This window comes from Rhinoderma darwinii, chromosome 1 (genome assembly GCF_050947455.1).
Source record: "Rhinoderma darwinii isolate aRhiDar2 chromosome 1, aRhiDar2.hap1, whole genome shotgun sequence".
Lineage (NCBI taxonomy): Eukaryota > Metazoa > Chordata > Amphibia > Anura > Rhinodermatidae > Rhinoderma > Rhinoderma darwinii.
In genome coordinates this window covers 178,558,128-178,577,099 of record NC_134687.1, presented here as the reverse complement: position 1 = coordinate 178,577,099, position 18,972 = coordinate 178,558,128, and the positions used below count along the sequence as shown (strand labels likewise).

Genomic DNA, 18,972 nt, shown 5'->3' with positions numbered 1-18,972 from the left:
TCTCGGGTCCCTGTCGTTCCCAGATTGGGTTCGCCCATGCCAGAGCCTTGCCGGCAAGCAGGGAGATAATGAAGGCGATCCTGGCTGCGTCTGACGGGAATGCTCTGGCGTGCAGGGTAAAGTGGAAATGACACTGGTTAAGAAATCCCCTGCACGTACTTGCGTCTCCATGAAAACAAGGTGGCAATGGCAATGAGAACCGCGGATCAGGACCAGAGCTGCCAGCAGGTGTAGCAGGAGGATCAATTGGAGGAGCTTGAACTGGAGCAGGGAAGGAAGCAGCTAATGCCCCTAGCTGTTGTGCCATGGAGTCTACTGCCACAAGAAGTTGATCCTGTCATGCTCGCAGATCATGCAGGTCCGCCTGCATGGCATGGGAGGGTGACAGGCCTTTAAATTACCAGTGGCGTCAACACCCCACACCGTGACAGTACACTCAGGCCATGGACCCCGCTGGGCCGTACCGCGTAGCAGGGTAGCAGCTGGCCAACTACGTACAATACAATGTATTTTGTCCAGAAAGCGTACCTGAGGCAATGTAGACAGTAGCGGTGACACAACTTGACTTTCACTGTAGATGGTACAGTAGATGCAGCGGAAGACACGACTTGACTTTCACTGTAGATGTTACAGTAGATGCAGTGGAAGACACGACTTGACTTTCACTGTAGATGGCACAGTAGATGTAGCGGAAGACACGACTTGACTTTTACTGTAGATAGCACAGAGGCACGGGATACAGGGTACAGGCAGCAGGAACGGGTAACACTGGGAACTGGAAAACTCTAGGAGACCATTTGCAAGACAAACTTTAGGTATACAATAACGCTCAGGTAAAGATCAAGTGGGCAGAGCCCTTTTTATAGTCCAGCAGCATTCTGGGCTAATTACTGATTTTTAACAACTAGACACGTACTGGCCCTTTAAGGCGGTGCACGCGCGGGCGCCAGTCTCAGATTCTGGAAATGAGTGCCGACGTCTCCCTGGAGGGATAGCCGCTGAGAACACAGACGTCAGAGGGTAAGTCTGAACGACTGTCCGCGGCCATAGACGTTACACTGATAACCAGAAAGCCTGAGAGGTGGTCAAACCAGGAGAGACTCAAAGTCCAAATTGCAAAACAGATGAATACCTTGAGTTGCAGAGGTCGAAACCAGCCATGAGCAGAATATCCAAATCAGTGAGAAGAGGGTAAATCTAAAGACAAAGCCGAAGTTCAGTTCAAAGAGTTTAAGTAGCCAAGGTGATTCAGGGTGTAACCAGGATCTTGATCAGACACATGCATTCACAAGAAAATCACAAGCAACAAAGAGAAAACTGAATGCACTCAAATACTCCACCCTTGGCCCTGATAGGTTGCAGACAGAGAAATAAGATTGGCTATGCATCTCAAACCAGGGCCACCCAGAAGCTTGGCTTGTAGTCATGACAACCTAAAAGTGACAGACGTTTCCTAACAATTTTACTTTTATTTAATCAGAATGTCTCTAAGAAAAAATAGGCATAAGATAGGAAAAATATGTAATTATGATGAAAGGAGAGGAGTAATATATTTTGTAAATCCCACAATAAGCGTTACAAAATGGTCCGGCCAACACCTAACAGAAATCAAAGGCATAGCTTAGAAATAAATTAATGTCACAGACTACAATATGATCATTTTACCCAATCTTTTTATTAATTTGTTAAAGATTAGTAGTATAGACACAACAGTTTGACAGTCTATCCATATGACCCAATGCATTTATGGTTTAATCAGTCATCAGGAAATAGTGATATTAAAGTTGAATGAAGAACAGATAACATTTGTATCATTAAGCTCAATAAACCCTACTGAAAATTATTTTCTGTTGTCCCTTTCCTGATGAAAATTAGAGTGTATGTAAGGTAATACATATTTGTTAAAAACCTACTATTCTAATTTACGTGCCTTCAAGGGTCTTACACCATTAGAAAAAACATGTCCTGCTACTCCTGTTGTCATTCGCCATGTCTGGCGCAACCTGCTGCACCCACCTCCATCTGTGCTGAAGCCTCTGCCACTGTCTGGACTATTCAGGTACTCTTGTGCTGGACTTTGTATTGCTTGGGTGCTCTGTGTTTGGCCAGCTGCCTCCCCGCTACGGCGGTGCGGCCTAGTGGGTCCACATACCCACAGACCGTGACAGTACGCTCAGGCCATGGACCCCGCTGGTCAACCCAAGACCGTGACCACATCACAAGTCATGCAGGTGGATATTCTAGTCTGCCTATTAAGCCAGGACCAACTCCTCCAGGCAGTGAACGCCATTACACATCGCCTGGATGCACAAGCTGCAGTCATCTCAGCATCTGTTCCTGTTGCTTTGGCTGTTCCTCCTGCTACACCTCCTGTCAGTACCTGTGCTGACCCCGATTCTCGCTGCCACTACCTCCTCGCTACGATGGAGACGCAAGGACTTGCAGGAGATTTCTGAACCAGTGCCAGATCCACTTCAGCCTACAAAGCATTTCCGTCTGATGGTGCAAGGATCGCTTTCATCATCTCGCTTCTTACTTGCAAGGCCATCAGGGACCAAGACCCGTGACTTCCAGTGTTTCCTACGGACTTTCCGCTCTGTATTTAAGGAACCTGGGCGAGTCTCATCTGCTGCATCTCTGCTGACGCTTCGCCAGGGGGACATCTCCGTGGGCGAGCATGCCATTCAGTTTCACACCCTGGCGGCAGAGCTGTGCTGGAACAACGAGGCCTTGGTGGCTACATTCTGGCAGGGACTGTCCGACATTAAAGACAAGCTTGCCGTGATCTGCCACTGACCCTGGATCACCTCATTCTCACAACCCAGATTGACATGAGGATCCGGGAGCGATCCCAAGAGGTTCGTCGGGAGAGAATACTTCCCAGGCTGGTTTCTACTTTCCAACAATCCCTGTTGCCCTCACCAGTTGTTCAACCAGAGGAGCCTATGCAGGTGGACCGGCTCAAATTATCCGTCCAGGAGAAACAACACAGACGCACTTCGGGAATTTGTCTGTATTGCGGCCTCGAAGGCCATGTTGTGCGTTTGTGCCCTCAGAAGCCAAAGAACTCCAAATGCCTAGGATTGGTTGGAGAGACAACCCTAGGCAATACAGCACTGAAGAAAACACTCTTTTCAAAACTATCCATCCCCGTGACCATAGTGTCCGGCAAAAACACGCATCGGGTCACTGCCTATCTGGACTCTGGATCCCCAGCTAACTTCTCCAGTTGCCCACAGTCCCTCTGGAGATGTCTTTGGCTCTTGCTTCAGTGAATGGACTGCCTTTGCCCGATCCAATTGTATCTGAGACCAAACCGCTGAAGCTCCAAGTTGGAGTCCTTCATTCGGAGCTAATTTAATTTCTTGTCCTGCCCAAAGCCGTCAACATTGTGCTGCTGGGCCTGCCTTGGTTTCGACTACATTCCCCAGTCCTGGACTGGAATTCCATAGAGGTTCCCCAATGGGGCTCCAAGTGTCTCAATGCTGTCTGTTGCAGATCCATCCGGCCCAGCCTCCTCTGCCTCAGTTGTTGGCAGGATTACCTCCTCATTACTCTCAGTATGCGGATGTCTTCAGCAAGAAGGAGGCTGAGACGCTGCCTCCACACTGAGCTTATGACTTCTCTATTGAACTGGTTCCTAATGCGTCCCCTCCTCATAGACGGGTCTACCCTCTCTCCTTGCCAGAGACTCAGAATCTGGAGAAGGGTTTCATACAAATGTCCACCTCCCCGGCCAGGGGCCGGGTTCTTCTTTGTCAAGAAGAGAGACGGATCTCTTCGGGCTTGCATCGACTACCGGAGCCTCAATCAAGTGACGGTCAAGAACAAATATCCGTTGCCACTAATATCCGAACTATTTGACCGAATACGAGGAGCCAAGATTTTTTTCTAAATTAGACCTGCGTGGGGCTTACAACTTGATCTGGATCCGCCGGGTTGACGAATGGAAGATGGCATTCAACACCCGAGACGGGCACTATGAGTACATGGTAATGCCCTTTGGTCTGTGTAACGCTCCCCCGGTCTTCCAAGAGTTTGTCAATTACATCTTCCGAGATCTCTATTTCTGTGTTGTGGTCTATCTCGATGACATTTTGATTCTTTTCTCCAGACCCAACGACTCATCAGAGACTTGTCCATCAAGTTCTGCTGCGATTAAGGCAGAATCGCCTGTATGCCAAGCTGGAGAAGTGTGTGTTTGGGAAGAATTCTCTACCCTTCCTGGGCTACATCAGCTCAGATCAAGGCCTCAAGATGGATCTTGAGAAGGTAAAGTCCATCCTGGAATGGCCACATCCTCAAGGCTTGAGGTCCATACAGCGTTTTTTGTGATTCGCAAACTTCTGCCGGCAGTTTATCCCAAACTTCTCTTCACTGACAGCTCCCATCTCTACCCTCACCAAAAAAGGTATGAATGCCTAGGTGTGGACTCCAGAGGCAGATGCTGCATTTAATAGCCTTAAGAGCTCCTTCACGTCAGCCTCAACCCTCCATCATCCTGATGTATCTCGACAGTTTTCGTTGGAGGTGGACGCCTCCTCTGTTGTTGCAGGTGCACTTCTGTTCCAGAGAGGTTCCAAAGGGAAGGCAGAGGTATGTGGCTGTTATTCTAGACTTTTTTCTCCTGCATAGCACAATTACTCTATTGGGGATCGGGAGTGGCTGGCTATCAAATTGGCCCTGGAGGAGTGGAGACATCTACTAGGGTGTGCAGCTCACCCATCCTGATATATACCGACCACAAGAACCTCATCTATCTCCAGTCGGCCCAACGGCTGAACCCCCGTCTAGCCAGATGGTCGCTGTTCTTCACCCTGTTCCAGTTTGTGCTCCACTACCGTCCTGCTGACAAAAAATGTGAAGGCCGATGCCTTGTCCAGGTAGTTCGAGACAGAGGACAGCGTGGAGTCTCCACAAAGTATAATTGATCCATCCTGTATTATTTCTGTAAACCCTGTGCAAGTTAGAGACATCCCCCCGGGGAGAGCTTTTGTGCGCCTGGCAGACAGGAGGAGAATCCTTCACTGGGGGCACAGCTCCAAACTGACTGGGCACGCGGGTGCTCGTAAAACCCGAGATCTGATTGCCCTTCATTTCTGGTGGCCCACGCTGCCCAAAGAAATTGTGGACTTTGTATCGTCCTGCACTGTGTGCGCTGCCAATAAGGTTGCTCACTCCAAGCCTGCTGGTCTGCTCCAACCTCTGCCTGTGCCCAATGCTCCCTGGCAGCATGTAGCAATGGACTTTGTCACAGACCTTCCTTCCTCTGCTGGATGCAATACGGTCTGGACCGGTTCTCAAAAATGGCTCATTTTGTTCCGCTGACCGGTCTACCTTCTGCTTCCCGACTAACCTCTTCATCCAACACATCTTTCGCTTACATGGCTTGCCTCTTCATATCGTGTCTGATCGGGGGTTCAGTTTACCTCAAAATTCTTGAGAGCCCTCTGTAAACTCCTAGATGTGAAGTTGGACATTTCCTCAGCCTACCATCCCCAGTCCAATGATGAAGTTGAGAGGATTAACCAAATCATGGAGAATTATCTATGACACTTCATCTCCATGCAGCATGATGATTGGGTACAGCTTGGGCCGAGTTCTCATACAACAAACAAACAAGTGAGTCCACTGCTCTACACCGTTCTCCATTGTATTCGGCCAACATCCACAAATTCCTTTTCCTGTTTCAGCTACCTCTCAGGTCTCCGCAGCTGACTCTGCATTCAGGGACTTTCTACAGATCTGGCAGCTAACTCGGTCCTCTATTTTGTTGGCGGTCGACCGCATGAAGCGAAAGGCGGATACTAGAAGAAGAGAGCCACCTCAGTATCGTCCGGTTACCAAAGTTTGTCTGTCCTCAAGGAATATCCGTCTAAATTTACCTTCGTACAAGTTTGCTGCCAGGTTCCTCAGACCCTTTGAGATCCTACAGCAAATCAAACCTGTCTCCTGCAATCTTCGGCTGCCTCCTACCCTCAGAATCCCTAACTCCTTTCATATGTCTCTCCTGAAGCCTGTGGCCCTCAACCGCTACACAAAAACGCCTAGCTCTGCAGTTGCTCCCAGCAATGCCTCTGATGTATTTGAGGTTAAAGAGGCTCTGTCACCAGATTTTGCAACCCCTATCTGCTATTGCAGCAGATAGGCGCTGCAATGTAGATTACAGTAACGTTTTTATTTTTAAAAAACGAGCATTTTTGGCCAAGTTATGACCATGTTTATATTTATGCAAATGAGGCTTGCAAAAGTCCAAATGGGTGTGTTTAAAAGTAAAAGTCCAAGTGGGCGTGTATTATGTGCGTACATTGGGACGTTTTTAATACTTTTACTAGCTGGGCGTTCTGATGAGAAGTATCATCCACTTCTCTTCAGAACGCCCAGCTTCTGGCAGTGCAGACACAGCCGTGTTCTCGAGAGATCACGCTGTGTCGTCACTCACAGGTCCTGCATCGTGTCAGACGAGCGAGGACACCGGCACCAGAGGCTACAGTTGATTCTGCAGCAGCATCGGTGTTTGCAGGTAAGTAGCTACATCGACTTACCACTGTTCCAGTGAGATGGGTTTTATTTTTCATGTCATCTCAGATAACAGTCAATATCAGATTTCAATTTTAATTGCAAGGTACAATAATTTTAGCTCCTCAGTCTATATTTTATATAACAAGCTTATTAAATAGTGTGTGCTTCCATTATGTTGCCATTTACATTTTTAGCGACTCTTCTGTCTAGGGGAAATGCTGGTTTTTTTTTTTAAATAGGAAAAACATATGCATAAAAAAAAGTCATAAACAATGTATAATTTATAAGTAAATGTATTTTCCCCAGTGTTGAAAAAGCATGTATTATTCAGTATTAGCCTCTCAAGGAATCATAAGGCCTCAACAATGGAAATTTACCAAGTAAGTGGGTATTGAGGGATTTGTATCCATATAACACACTAACAATTCAATTGTAGTTTTCTGGCTTTCTTGATCTAATCAGCAGGATGAAAATGTAAGGTAGCAAGTAATTGACTCTTGTTTGCTATTGGACCAACTCTCCTTTTGTACATTTTATAGTATTTATACAGTAATCTCCATATAGCCCTTTTGTTATAAAACACACAGAACCAAATATGATCAAAAAATGTATGGATTGTTGTTATTTAGACCATTGCTGCCTTTATTCCTACCCAGGGGTTATATATAAAAGTATTGAAACACCAAGTTTATTCATTTTATTGTCCTGTTACCTACAATAGATTCAGCATTCCTATACAAAGATTGATATTACACACATCAGTACCTGTTCACACTAGGGCCAATGTTATAAAAATTAAATAAACCTATCTGTATATGGAGTGTGGGATAAAACCTGGATAACCTGTAACCCGCGCAAAGTCCAATGTTGCCCTTGGAGGAATTTGAACCTGGGATCCCAGTGCTGTAATAAAACATTGCTAACCGCTGAGCCACCATGCTGCCAAAGGGACAGTTCCTAAAATAATTTACTGAGCTTTTTCTATACTGCATATAGCAGCAAATGTTTTAATTACTCAAGAGGTAGCCAGATTATATTTTGTGCAATTTCTTAATGGAAGATTCAGGGCAAAATTAATATACTAGGGCAAATTTACTAAACTAAGAGTTAGACTGCATAAACTTAGACCAGTCAGTCTAAGGCCCTGTTCACACAGAGTTGATTTTGACGCGGAAACCGCATCGTAATCAGTGTTGAAAATGTCCCCATTGATGTCAATGGGAGGTAGAGGCGGTTTTTTTCCCGGGCTTTTAGCCGCTCGTGGGAAAAAAAAGCAGCATGCCCTTTCTTGTCGCGGTTCCGTCTCTGACCTCCCAGTGAAAACACTGGGAAGCAGAAAAATTCTGCTGCGTTTTTCGTAGCATTTTTTTGCCCGCGGTCCGTCCATCCAATGGCTGCAGGCAAAAACCGCCTCAAAAAAGTGCAGGCAGGACAAAATCTGCCTCAAAATTCCAGAATGAATCCACCAAATTTTTCAGTGTGCATGCTGTATGATAAATTTGTCACCTGTTGCTTGACATGCTAGGCACTTGTTTGGAGCACTTTGGTACATTTTATTTTAGACCAATTTAAGAACAGATGTTATCGCCTCACTAGACACTTTTAAAGTGTTTAGAAATAGGGTGGCCTAACAGGAAGAGGTGTAGCTTAAATGTGCAAAAGTCTTCCATACAAAAACGAACTAAGCCAACTAAGACTTGGTATAAGGAAGAGAAAAGAGTCTAGAATGTCTAGCAAGATGCGCCAAATTTATCATTCAGCGTGCACCACTGTGATAAATTTAGTGCGTCTTCAGACTGCCTGGTCTAAATTTATGCTGTCTAAAACCTACAAAGCTTAGTAAATCTGCCCCATGGAGTTTTGCTGGATTTCATATTGTCAACAATAATTTTATTCAAATAGTTCATTGAATCTTTGAAGATTTGTAGAATTTCTATATTGAACTGTGCTGTGGTTTGTTTCCTGATGATGCCTCACATTCCTCAAACCCTAACGTTTTCTTAACCCCTTTCTTGCTAGTATGACTTTTTAAGTGTTTTATGTATGCATTGCGGTACATCCGATTCTGTGGAGATCCAGCTTGTAGGGAGTCTTTAGGGCATTGTTCTAGAAGAAAGAATACAGTCACTCTAGTGATAGAGTGGCTTCTTTGTAATATTTACTTACAGGTTAGCCACTAGAAGGACAACTTTCTTCTTTCTGGAAGAGAGCTATTTTGCATTTTTAATTTTCTTAAAATAATGATGAATTTAAAGAAAAGTGTTTAATTACTTAAATAAATGTAATGTCTTTGCACAGTATTTCGACAGAAAGAAGAAGAGGAAAAGAAAATATACAGCACTGGTCACTATCAAGGTAAGCTTATTTATTTTTTTTAAAGATATTTACAACACAATTTTAGGTTAATCTTTATTTAAATATGTATTTTATACTCTCCTCACCTCATAAAGACTAATTCTTGGGCTGGACTATGTTAAATTTATATATGCAACCATAATGGGATATTTCATATGCCTGCATCAATGAATAGTTACAGGTACAAATTATATATATTTTTTATTTGAAACTTACCCAACTTTTAGAATTAGCTCAGTAAGCCACTGTACCCATGAAATGGGAGGATATCCGTTTTAGGATAAAAGCCCAGCAGTATCAAACAATAATTTACAAGTGGGAATCATCACATCCAAGTCTGAAATAAAGTCTGAAAACTTTAAAATCTTAATGTCACATATATGTCAGTGGTTTAAATGAGCATAAGTAAAGGGTTACAGAGAAATTGTCATTTGGACAACTAGCTCAGTGTTGCTGTTATTTTGTGACAGGCTCCCGTTACATTCAAATTTGCTTTACCAATCTATTTTTTACTAAAAATATTTTCCTGATAGCAAGACTAACCTACTAATAACTGGTAATAGAGACTTGTACATGTCCCTCTTCTTTTCCCCTGAGAACATAGTAGTTTTTCATTTAAATCAAAATATATAACATTGCAAATCCAACTAGTCAATGGCAAAAAGTGTCGCTTAAAATGTAATATGTGGGATTCTGCTAGGTTCCAAAGGGTCTCATAGACATAAACTTTAAAATTCAAATTGTTGGCAACATCATTAATGGTAGTAACGGAAACAACATAGCTCGCATGCTACGCTGCTTCTGTAACTGCCATTCACTACTATTGGAGTTACGGAAACAGCGTAGCTCAGCGACTTACACTGTTCACGTAACTGATAACCATATAAAATTTTTCATGGTCAGAATTTACCTCATTCAGCCGCAATACACAGAGGCTGAACGGGGTTTAGGGGGCCCCGTTCTGGAGATAGGTGCGGGTCCCAGGGGTGGGACCTGCACCTATCTGACATTTATGACATATCCAGTGGATATTCAGAAAAAGCATAGTGAACAGCAGCACACGTCTCCCAAGTTTCAATCAATAAGTTATTTTATTGGTCAAACATCCAGTAAAAAATGACAACGTTTTGACCCGTGACAAGTGGAGGGTCTTTCTCAAGCCTGTCACGGGTCAAAACGTTGCCATTTTTTACTGGATGTTTGACCAATAAAAGAACTTATTGATTGAAACTTGGGAGACGTGTGCTGCTGTTCACCATGCTTTTTCTGAAGATTACATTACGTCAGACTGGGTTTGTCTGATCTTACAGCGTGACACCGCTCCTCATAACGGGATTTGAGCTGCTTCAAATATTGCATTTCTTGGATTATATCCTGTGGATATGTCATAAATGTCTCTCGTGGGAAAACCGCTTTATGTTTTGGCCTTCAGCACACAGCCAATTTTTTCATATCGGACATGTGTTAATTTATGTGGTAATAACATTGGAATGTTTTTACCTATCCAAGTGATTCTGAGGTTGTTTTCTCGAGGCATGTTGTACTTTGTGTTAGTGAAAAAATTTGGTCGATAATTTCGGTATTTATTTCTGAAAAACCCCAAAATTTAGAAAAAAATGTGAAAAAATTAGCATTTTTCTAAATTTAAACGTATCTGCTTGTAAAACAGATAGTAATACCACGCGAAATAGTTACTAGATTAAAATTCCCCATATGTCTACTTTATGTTTGCATAGTTTTTTGAATGTCCTTTTATTTTTCTAGGACGTTACAAGGCTTAGAACTTTAGCAGCAATTTCTCATATTTGATAGAAAATTTTAAAAGGCCATTTTTTCAGGGACCAGTTCAGTTCTGAAGTGGCTTTGAGGGCCTTATATATTAGAAAATCCCCAGAAGTCACCCCATTTTGAAAACTGCACCCCTCAAGGTATTCGAATCAGCATTCACAAAGTGTTTTAACCCTTTAGGCGTTTCACAGGAATTAAAGCAAAGTAGAGGAGAAATGTACGAATTTTATTTTTGTTGCCGAAATTCATTTCTAATAAAAAAAAAATTAGAAATATCCCACATTTGGCCCTACTGCGCTAATGGACTGAAACACAGGCCTCAGAAGCAAAGGACCACCCAGTGGATTTTGAGCCTCCTTTTTTTTAGAATATATTTTAGCACCTTGTCAGGTTTGAAGAGGTCTTGTGGTGCCAAAACAGTGGAAGCACCCCAAAAGTTACCTTATTTTGGAAACTACACCCCTCAAGGAATTTATCTAGGGGTGTAGTTAGCATTTTGACCACACAGGTTTTTTGCTAAATATATTGGAATTAGTCTGTAAAAATGAAAATCTACTTTTTTTCTGAAAAAACGTTTTTACAATTTTTAATATTTACAAGGAATAACGAAGAAAATGCACGCCAACATTTGTAATGCAATGTCTCTCGATTACGGCAATACCCCATATGTGGTAATAAACTGCTGATTGGACCCACAGCAGGGCGTAGAAGGGAAGGAGCACCATTTGGATTTTGGAGCACGGATTTTGCTGGATTGGTTTTTGGTGCCATGTCGCGTTTGCAACGCCCTGGAGGGACCAAAACAGTGGAAACCCCCAAAGTTACCCCATTTTGGAAACACCCCTCAAGGAATTTTTCTAGGGGTATAGTGAGCATTTAGACCGCACAGGTCTTTTGCAGAAATTTTTGGAATCAATGAATATATCAATTTTTTTCCACTAATGTTTTTTTCCACCAATTTTTGTAAAGCAATTTTTCCCGAGTACGGAAATACCCCACATGGGGTCATACATTTTTTTCATTAGAAATTTATTAACCCTTTCAGGACTGATCCATTTTTTGCTTTCTTATTTTCATTTTTCACTCCCCGCCTTCCAAGAGCCATAACTTTTTTCTTTTTCCGTCAGTAGAGGAAGGAAGCGGAAGGAATTGTAGTTTCTATTTACAACAATGTACTGGATATGGAGAAGAAAAGTTGCAGTATTCAGGACACGGCGCCTGACAGGTAAGTGTTCAAAACGAAGTATTTTTCAGTAGATTTTATTGTAATAGACACTACGCGTTTCAGGACCGGACAGGTCTCTTCCTCAGGCACGCTGCAGGGCTCGGAAGGGAGGGAGCGCTATTTTGCTTTTGGAGCGCAGATTTTGCTTGCTAGTAGTTCTGTTTGGGGTTTTGCTGGTATTTCATTTTATAATGTGGGGGGCATATGTAATCTGTGCGGAGAACATCAGGGCATAATAAGAGGATATCATAATGTGGTAAAAAAATAATAATTCATAGATGTGTGTCCAGTGACGCACTAACAAATGGCGCCTGATCTTATCCAATCTTGGAACACTCTGCAAATTTTGCATCGCCATATTCTGAGAGCCTCCTCCTAGGCTTCCGTACATGGCAACTCGGAGGTCATTGTCTGGACTCCGATTGCCACGACAAGCATCGGCAGCCCTAACAATCACTTAGTGGGGGCTGCCGATGTACTTCAAACCCCTTAAATGCGGCGATCGCAATTGGTAGCCGCATTTATGGGGTTAATTGCCGAAATCACTGGCCGGCAAGACTGAAGTGTCAGCTGTCGGGGACAGCTGACGTCCTGGTTCCCGGACACTGTCCATTAGGACAGTTTGTGCCGGGAACCGCTCCGCAACTGTACGTCCTGAAATATCCCACATTTGGCCCTAGTGCGCTAATGGACTGAAACACAGGCTTCAGAAGCAAAGGACCACCCAGTGGATTTTGAGCCTCCTTTGTTTTTTAGCAAGCCCGATGGCTCAGTGGTTAGCACTCTTGCCTTGGGGGGTCCTGGGTTCAAATCCAACCAAGGACAACATCTGCATGGAGTTTGTATGTTCTCCCTGTGTTTGCGTGGGTTTCCTCTGGGTACTCTTGTTTCCTCCCACACCCCAAAAACATACCAATAGGGAATTTAGATTGTGAGCCCCAATGGGGACAGTAAAAAAGAGGACCTCTGTACAGTGCTGCGTAATATGTTGGCACTATATAAGTAACTGAAATAAATAAATAAGCCCTCTGCAGGATGTTCAGTTGCGGCACAGCGCGTGAAGAGGTTAAGCAAGTGAAATGCATGTTTGATCAGGTTGAGAGGTGGTGATTGACTTGGCCAATGCAGAATATTCCACTTCTTTGCCTTAAAAAAAACTCCTGGGTTGCTTTCGCAGTATGTCTTGGGTCATTGTTCATCTATAGAGATGAGCGAACTGGGACAACCGAACCCGGTTTCGGTCCGAACATCAGGAAAAGTTTGGTTCGCAGCGAATCCGAACTTCACCGTGTTCGGCCGAACCCGTTTTGACCGAACCCGGTCAAAAATATTATACAAATCGGCAGCCACTTGTCTCTATCAATCACTGATAGAGAAAAGAGGCTGCTGATTAAAAATAAAATAAAAAGCATTTCATACGTACCCGGTCGTTGTCTTGGTGACGAGTCCCTCTTCTTCCTCCAGTCCAACCTTCTTTTCTGACGCGGCAGCCTGTGATTGGCTGCAGCGGTCACATGGGCTGTAATGTCACCCAGGGATGTCGAGAGGGGCGCGTCACCAAGGCAACGGCCAGGAGACCGGACTGGAGGAAGCAGAAAGTTCTAGGTAAGTATGAACGTCTTTTTTTTTTACAGGTTGATGTATATTGTGATCGGTAGTCACTGTCCAGGGTGCTGAAACAGTTACTGCCAATCAGTAGACTCTTTCAGCACCCTGGACAGTGACTATTTACTGACGTCGCCTAGCAACACTGCCGTAATGACGGGTGCACACATGTAGTCACCCGTCATTACGGGGCCTCATGCAGACGACCGTAAAAACACCCGTTATTACGGGTCGTAATTACGACCCGAAATAGCGGGCCCATAGACTTCTGTTAGCCACGGGTACCTTCCCGTTTTCTCACGGGAAGGTGCCCGTGCCGTTAAAAAGATAGAACATGTTCTATTTTTTTATTTTACAGGCCGTGCTCCTATACTTTATAATGAGAGCACGGCTCGGAAAAACGACCGGCTGCCCGTGGCCGGCCGTGCTCATCTCCTGAAATACTCTGTGCTGCCTTAAACTCTGTGGACAGGTCAGGATCCTGTTTCTTTTAAATGCTGCTGGGGAACCCGCTCGATCCACTATATAAGGCTGCGCTACAGTGCAGCATTTAAAAGAAACAGGATCCTGACCTGTCCACAGAGTTTAAGGCAGCACAGAGTATTTCAGGACATGAGCGTGCAGATTCAGTGCTGCTGTGAACTCTGCTCTTACCATTACGTAGCTCTCAGTCTGTTACCTCTCCTCCACTCCTGTCCTCAATAACACCTTCACATGATTGGCAAGTCACCACCCCGCACAAGATCCGCACGCTCATCTCCTGAAATACTCTGTGCTGCTGTGAACTCTGCTCTTACCATTACGTGGTGACTTGCCAATCATGTGAAGGTGTTATTGAGGACAGGAGTGGAGGAGAGGTAACAGACTGAGAGCTACGTAATGGTAAGAGCAGATGTAATGATGGGGGTAGGGAAACAGACAAGTGAGCCCTAATCTACCCGCCACTCAGTCCCTGCCTACTTGCCACGACCCGCCCTAGGCGACGGGGTACAACTGGGCGACGGTCCCTACACTCAATAAGTGCACGACATACAAACAGACAAGGGAACACAGAACCTAAGGGAAACGGGGCAGTTGCCCACGGCAACACCGTGAGCAACAAGAGTAGTAAACGAGCCGAGTCAAACCAGGAGAGTACGAGGTGCCAAACGCAGAGCAGGAGAGTAGTGAACAAGCCGAGTAAAGCCAGGACAGAACGAGGTACCAAACGCAGAGCAGGAGAGTAGTCAACAAGCCAGGGTCAATACGAAGCAGGGACAAATAGTACAAGAAGCTGCAGCAGTGCCAGGAAACCAACAGAGAAGATTCACAAGCAAGGAGGAACAGGAAAGGCAGGTATAAATAGACAGAGGGAGGGAGCTAGCTCCGTCTGGCCAGGCTGCGATAGGCTCTCCCACTCCTAAGCCTGCCATCCTGAGTGGTGGAAGATGGAGTCAGTCTCACAGACCTAGAAGCAGGTGCAGACTGATTACCTATGGGCGTTGATAAAGAAGCTGTGCCTGGCAGATCCTTTACAGCAGAGTTCATAGCAGCACTGAATCTGCACGCTCCTCTCCTGAAATACTCTGTGCTGCTGTGAACTCTGCTCTTACCATTACTTAGCTGAGTCTGTTACCTCTCCTCCACTCCTGTCCTCAATAACACCTTCACATGATTGGCAAGTCACCACCCCGAACAAGATCCGCACGCTCATCTCCTGAAATACTCTGTGCTGCTGTGAACTCTGCTCTTACCATTACGTGGTGACTTGCCAATCATGTGAAGGTGTTATTGAGGACAGGAGTGGAGGAGAGGTAACAGACTGAGAGCTACGTAATGGTAAGAGCAGAGTTCACAGCAGCACAGAATCTGCACGCTCCTCTCCTGAAATACTCTGTGCTGCCTTAAACTCTGTGGACAGGTCAGGATCCTGTTTCTTTTAAATGCTGCACTGTAGCGCAGCCTTATATAGTGGATCGAGCGCGTTCCCCAGCAGCATTTAAAAGAAACAGGATCCTGACCTGTCCACAGAGTTTAAGGCAGCGCAGCACAGAGTATTTCAGGAGAGGAGCATGTGATTGGCTGCAGAGGCCGGTGCAGCCTGTGATTGGCTGCAGAGGCCGCTGCAGCCTGTGATTGGCTGCAGAGGCGGTCACGTGGGATGAAGCGTCATCCCTGGAAGCCGGCCTTCTGACGTCATCCTGACGTGCGTGACCGCCACTACAGCCTGTGATTGGCTGCAGCGGCGACATGGATGAAACGTCATCGCTGGAGGCCGGACAGGAGGAATGTAAGTATGAACGTATTTTTTTTTATTTTTTTTATTACATTAAAATTGTATTTTCCGTGCGCCGAGCATGTACTGTCAAGGTTGCTGAAAGAGTTAGTGCAGCCCATTAACTCTTTCAGAACCCTGGACAGTACCATGCTCGGCGCACGGAAATTACAGGTTCGGTCCGAACTAGTTCGGTCCGAATCAAACTTTTTCGTGAAATTCGGCGAACTAGCCGAACCAGACTTTTCATAAGTTCGCTCATCTCTATTCATCTATACTGTGAAGCGATGTCCTATCAACCTTGCTGCATTTGGTTGAATCTGAGCAGAAAGTATATCCATGAACACTTCAGAATTTATCCGGCTGCTTCTGTCTTCAGTCACATCATTAACACCTTAAAGCACCATGACGTAACTGTACGTCAAGGTGAGCAGTAAGTTTGCGCACCTTGACGTGCAGTTACGTCTGTGCTTTGACAGTTAACCGCGGCGTGGCGCTACACCGCAGCGGCGGTTAACTGTGCAGGGTGTCTGCCCTGCATTCCCCGTTGCCGATCAGCGGCCCATCACCGCTGATAACGGCAGTTGACCCCTTAATTGCGGCGCTCGATTTTGAACGCCACAATTAAGGTGTTTAGCGCTAATCGGCAGCCCCCACGTGAAATCACGGGGGCTGGCGATGGTACCCATGGCAACCGGACGCCAGACAATGGCTTCCGGGTTGCCATGTACAGAAGCCCATGAGGACCACCCGGAGGGTGACAGTTGGAATGTCACAATGGACAGTTGGACGTCACAATGACAGTTGGAATGCATTACACTACGTGTGTAGTGTAATGTACTCTAGCAGCGATCAAAGCTGCAAGTCTAAGTGTCCCCTAGTGGGACAAGTGAAAAAAGTAAAAAAAAGAATAAAAATGTTTTATAAAAAGTGTAAAAATAAAAGTTATAAGTGATATAAACAAGAACTGCTTTTTTTCCTATTATAAGTCTTTTATTATAGGAAAAAAAATGAATACGTAAAAAAAATTACACACATTTGGTATCACCGCGTTCGTAACGACCCCAACTATAAAACTATAATATTATTTTTCCCGCACGGTGAACACCGCAAAAAAAATAAACGAAAAACAATGCCAGAATCACTATTTTTTGGTCACCACCCCTCCCAAAATATGTAATAAAAAGTGATCAAAAAGTTGCATGTACGCCAAAATAGTACCGATACAAACTACAACCCGTCCCGCAAAAAACAAGCCCTTACACAGCTTTTTTGACTGAAAAATAAAAAAGTTATGGCTCTCAGAATATGGTGACACAAAAAATAATTTATTTTCTAAATAAGTTATTTTATTGCGCAAACGCTGCAAAACATAAAAAAACGTATATACATATGGTATCGCCATAATCGTACCGACCCGCAGAATAAAGTATAATAGTCATTTATAGCCCAGGGTAAACGCCGTCAAAAATAAATAAAAATCATTGTCAGAATTTATGGTTTTTGGTCACCTGGCTTGCCGAAAAATTGAATAAAAAGTAATCAACAAAATTGCATGTACCCCAATATGGTACCAATGAAAATTACAGATTGTCCCGCAACAAATAAGCCCTCACACAGCTCCGGTGGTGAAAAAATAAAAAAAGTTCCGGCTCCCAGATTATGGTGATGCAAAATGTACAGAACGTTCCAAAAGCGAATAGGATCGGGTGCCATTTATAAGTGCGACACTGGCCACATATCTGTGGATTATTATTTATTTACCCCATTATTATACCCTCTTATTATGCCCCTGATGTACTCTGCCCAGCCTACATGTGCCCCCACATTATAAACTGAAATACCAGCAAAACGCCAGAGCTACTACCAAGCAAAATATGCGCTCCAAAAGCCAAATGGCGTCCCTCCCTTCTGAGCCCTACAGCGTGCCCAAACAGCCGTTTACGTCCACCGATATGGCATCGCCATACCCGGGAGAACCCTGTTAATATTTTATGTGGTATTTGTGGCACAAACTGGGCACAACATATAGTGCACTAAAATGACACATCAGTGGAAAATTTTAATTTTCACTCTGCACCATCCGCTGCGCATTAAACCCTTCGCGCACCATGACTTAATAGCATGTCGTGGTGTGGGGGGTGATATATGGAGCATCTCACGCGCTGAGCCCGCGCCATACGCTGCGGGTGTCAGCTGTGTATTACAGCTGATACCCGGGACTAACGGACAGAAACAGCGATCACGCTGTTACAGGAGCCTGTAAAAATCACAATATACTAACGATCGCTGGTTCAAGTCTCCCAGGGGGACTAATAAAAATATGTAAAAACAAAAGTAAATAGTTATTATCAGTGGAAAAAATTAAATAAATATTTAAAGTCCAAAAAGAAACCCTTTTCACCTTTTTTCTCTAAAGTAATGTAAAAAAAATAAAAAAAATACACAAAATTGGTATCGCTGCGTCCGTAAAAGTCCAAGCTATTAGAATATACCATTATTTAACTCACACGGTGAACGCCGTGAAAAATAAAGAATTTTAAACTGCAAAATTGCAGTTTTTTGGTCACCCTGGCTCTACCAAAAAATGTAATAAAAAGTGCTCAAAAAGTCTTATGTACCAAAAAATGGTACCAATAAAAACTACAGCTCGTCCCGCAAAAAATATGCCCTCACACCACCCTATTGACGGAAAAATAAAAAAGTTGTGGCTCTCGGAAAGCGGGGAGGAAAAACGAAAATCAAAAAGCAAAACATGAATCAGTTCGTAAAGGGTTAATTACTTTCTAATGAAAAAGCATTTATGACCACATGTGGAGTATAGCCGTACTCGGGAGAAATTGCTTTACAAATGTTGGGGTGCATTTTCTCCTTTATCCTTTGTGAAATTGAAAAAATGCAACATTTTATTGGAAATAATGTTGATATTCATTTTCACGCCCTAATTCTAATAAATTCTGCAAAAGACGTGTGGGGCCTAAATGCTCACTATACCCCTAGATAGATTCCTTAAGTGGTGTAGTTTCCCAAATGGGGTTACTTTTGAGGGGCTTCCACTGTTTCGGTCTCTCGGGGGCTTTGCAAATTCGACATGGCACCCAAAAACTATTCCAGCTAAATTTGAGCTCCAAAAGCCAAATTCCGCTCCTTCCCTTCTAAGCCCCGGTGTGGGTCCAAACAGCAGTTTATTACCACATATGGGGTATTGCTATAATCGGAAGAA

General features: G+C 44.2%; 1 protein-coding gene across 1 annotated transcript in view; it reads left to right on the top strand.

The window, feature by feature from the left end:
- The window catches only part of BANK1 (B cell scaffold protein with ankyrin repeats 1), a 363,422-nt gene that overhangs the window by 317,506 nt on the left and 26,944 nt on the right, over positions 1-18,972 (top strand). The window contains exon 14 of the mRNA XM_075849764.1: positions 8,821-8,877. Within this exon, the coding sequence (XP_075705879.1) occupies positions 8,821-8,877 (57 nt within the window). The remainder of the gene's footprint in view (positions 1-8,820; positions 8,878-18,972) is intronic.